Source organism: Cervus canadensis, chromosome 22 (genome assembly GCF_019320065.1).
Source record: "Cervus canadensis isolate Bull #8, Minnesota chromosome 22, ASM1932006v1, whole genome shotgun sequence".
NCBI classification, from domain to species: domain Eukaryota; kingdom Metazoa; phylum Chordata; class Mammalia; order Artiodactyla; family Cervidae; genus Cervus; species Cervus canadensis.
The window spans coordinates 586,243-589,902 of NC_057407.1; the positions used below are offsets into that span (position 1 = coordinate 586,243).

The 3,660-nt window shown below is 58.8% G+C and overlaps 1 protein-coding gene across 1 annotated transcript; it reads left to right on the forward strand.

Annotated features, from left to right (window-relative positions):
• Window positions 1-548: 548 nt before the first annotated feature.
• On the forward strand, window positions 549-2,635 carry C22H3orf56 (chromosome 22 C3orf56 homolog). Its single transcript, XM_043443546.1, is given in 2 exon segments — window positions 549-923; window positions 1,303-2,635. A coding segment is annotated over 1 exon segment (669 nt). The 5' UTR covers window positions 549-923; window positions 1,303-1,366; the 3' UTR covers window positions 2,036-2,635.
• Window positions 2,636-3,660: the final 1,025 nt, after the last annotated feature.

Genomic DNA, 3,660 nt, shown 5'->3' on the forward strand with positions numbered 1-3,660 from the left:
GGCCCCTAGAAGGGCCTGGCAGGGCCAGCCGCCGCTTCTGGCTGCAGCCTCCCGCCTGGGAGGCCTCTGGGCTCTGCGCCTAACAGCCGAGAACCGTCGGAGTCAGGGGCAGGCCGGGTCCTTGGGTGTCCTCCCTGACCTCCACGACGAGGAGGCCTCTTCACCCGCGGTGGAGCCCGGCCCACCTCGGGTGAGGCGTCACCCCGTCTGGTCACACCCTCCCTGAGGTGCGCCCTCATCCCATCAAGCCCCTCCAGCGCATCGCTGACCGCATCACCAGGAGGCTGCCATTGGCCGAGGCTCGAGCCCCGCCCAGCCCGGTCCTGCTCAAGAGAGGCCTCCTGCCTCAGACCAGCATCTGCGGCTGGGCAGAGGGGCTCGGCCTGAGCTGCAGCACCGCCTCAGACGCGGGGCCTCCTCGGAGCCGAGACCGCCTCAGACCCCCTCAGACCTAGGGCGTCCTCAGAGCTGAGACCCCCTCAGACCCCTTCAGACCCGGGGCCTCCTCGGAGCTGAGACCGCCTCAGACCCCCTCAGACCTAGGGCCTCCACGGACCTGGGACCTCCTCAGACCCTCTCAGACCCGGGGCCTCCTCAGAGCTGAGACCGCCTCAGACCCCCTCAGACCCAGGGCCTCCTCGGAGCTGAGACTACCTCAGACCCCCTCAGACCCCCTCAGACCCGGGGCCTCCTCGGAGACCGCCTCAGACCCCCTCAGACCCGGGGCCTCCTCGGAGCTGAGACCTCCTCAGACCCCCTCAGAGCTAAACCTCCTCAGAGCTGAGATCTCCTCAGACCTGAACCTCCTCGGACCTGAGACCTTCCCAGACCCGAACCTCCTCGGACCACCTCAGCTGCTGTGGCCTAAGCGTGAAGGGCGCGCTGCAGGGCCTTGCTGGATGGAATCAGCCCCGCAGGGTCAGGTGAGAACGGGGTTCTGAGAGGGTGGCCAGGCGGTCACTCTGCCGCGGCCCCTCCTCTATCGGCCTCTGAGCAGCCCAGGGGTCTGCTCCCCCACACCCCACTCTGGAGCCAGCCCTGTGCCTCCTGCCCTCCCCTGAGCCCAGCCCTGGGGGCAGGGAGCCCCCCCAGGGAGCCCAGTGGGCACTGGGGTTCTCTGGTCTCTGTCCTCTGAGGCCTGCATGGTGGGGGCGAGGGGCTGAATGCCCGCGGCCCAGCTGACTGAGGGCCGCGCAGGCGCCCTGGGCAGGGTCACTCCTGTGTCGCTCTCCCCTCTCCTCACCCCTGACCTCTCCTCCAGCCCCCAAACCCTCTCTGACCCTCTTCTCTGCTTGCCTGCAGGTCCCAAGGAGCCGCCTGGGCACCCCAAGGAGTCAGCCCGTGGAAGCAGAGCGGCTCCCCTGAGATGGACGCGTGTGCATGCAGGGAGCCAGCCGTGTGGGACGTTGGCCTAGCTCCCCTGGCCCCCGTGGCAGTCGTGGGCCCTGCCTGCGCCTGCTGTTACCTCTGGGGAGCCCAGCACGTAACTGACTCTGCCTGCTGGCCTCACTGGAGGGCCCCCTGGCTGGAGTTCCCCGGCCCTTGCCGTTCCACCATGGTGGCCTTTGCGAGCCATCCTTGGATGGGGCACCCCCCTCCAGCTGCCTCAGGGCCTTCCACCTGGGCCTGGGGCGTCTCCAGTTTTGACCCCCTCATGGGGAGCCTGCCCTCAGGCCTTTGAGCTTCCAGAGTGTTCCCTTACCCTGTGGGGCCCCCACCCCCATACTCCTCAGCCCCTCCAACTCTAGGTGGGGACACCCCCGAGCCCGGCGCCCAGCTGGGGTGGCACACTCCATCCAGCTCAGCCCTCCTGACTGCAGTGGGGACGCCGTCCAGAGCTGCTTCCCACGTGAAGATGACGCTCCAAGTCCTTCCATCAGGAGGGGTGTCCAGGTTCAGCATCTGGGCCCCCAAACCACCCTGCAGCCCAGAACTCTGCCCTCTGCCCCCGTCCCCCTGTGCGGACCCCCAGCCAGAACCCCACCGCCCCCGCCCCCACCGCCCGCCCTCCCGGGCCCGCCGCCGTCTCTTCTAGCTCTGATGTGTGCCTGGAGACCACACCCTCCAGGGCTCAGGGCCGTGGGGTCCGATGAGCCCTGCTGTGCCCGCTGCCCAGATAACCCCCACATCTGCTGTGACAGATGGGAGCACGGGCCACTCTCGTAAGACGTGTAACAGTGAGCGTCTTACATTCAGTAAACGACGCTGTGCTGTCAGCTGGGTTCATGCTTCACTCCTTAGAAAGACCCGGCCTCACTTACATGTGAACACTTCCGTCTCATTTTCAAATGTTACCAAAAAGTTTTTCATGTTATTATTTCCTGCTCTGTTGATTATCTGTGGTATTCCACTTTTCTGTCTTAATATTGCATATATTAAAAGCAGAAATCTTAATGTAGGTCTCTTGGCTTTATTGAAACCACTGTTCACTCAGCAATTCTCTCGTGTCTTCTGACATGCTCTCTGCTTCCTGTTTCACTGTGAGCTGATTGTTTCATAACGTCTTGTAGGTGGTGCTCGCTCAAGTCATTTTTAGCCTTTATTCTTTTCTATTATAATTTTTAATGCCATAAAATTTTCTTTAAATGTATCACTTGAGATGTATTCCATAGTAATATGTGATGTTTTATTTCTGTATCTTTTAAAACAGTTCTTACTAAGGGGAAAATCAAGTAAATATTATTTGTCTTCTTTCTGCCAGCAAACAAACCAGAATCTTCTTTGCGGTTCTAAGTGTCTCATAGGTCTCTCTGTAATCTTCCAATTACTGTTCTGTTCACCATAGGTGTTATAATGGAGTACTAATAAAAATTAAAACAGTATTCATATAATACAGCTTGAAGGTTAAGTGGAAGTTACTCACTTAGAATATTTATATACTGATAGTATGTGCACTTACCCTGGAAGCTACAGTTTCTCAAGCAGCATTTTGTACAACGTTTGAAGCTCTGAAGCAGAAGTATTTTCCTTTACTGATTCTGAGAGAAATCATTAAAAGTGCATTTTGAAGGGGGTAAAAATGAAATGCTCAAGTTGCCTGATACAGTTTTGGAATCTGGAATAATCGCTGTGTTAGAAGGTCGAGTTAAGCTTGAAGAACCCACGTCTCCTGGGACCTGAAGGTGATGGTGTTCAGTCCTCACCCTGGAAGTGGTTTCTTTGTCAAGCGTGGAGGTCACGCCTTCTGCTCCTCATGGTGCCCCAGCCCCGGGCTCCAGACGATGCTTCTACAGAGGGTGCGTGTGCCCCTCTTTCCCTCAGCTGAGCTGTCTCTTGGACAGGATGCAGATGGTGCCTTTCTTTTTGCACTGACTGCAAACATCTGGACAAATGTGAGCCCGCTGGTGACAGGTGCCCAGGGGACCGGCCCCCGGGAGCCCGCAGAGGGTGGGCGTGGCCTCAGGTAGCTAGGCTGCTTGTCCCACACTTGTCTGGGGAGCCCCGCTGTGTCACCACGTTCCACCCCAGGTACATCGATGCCTAGAGAATGGCAAACATCGCCTGCCGGCTGGGCCAGGACCCTCAGGGGAATAGCTTGTCAGGGGCTGCGGGCCACAGAGACCCACAGCTCCTCCATACCCCACGCCCCCATGGTTTTCTTGCCCCTGCTTCCTGTTTGTGTTGGAGAATTTCAATGGTAGGATTAACAGGAAGAATGGA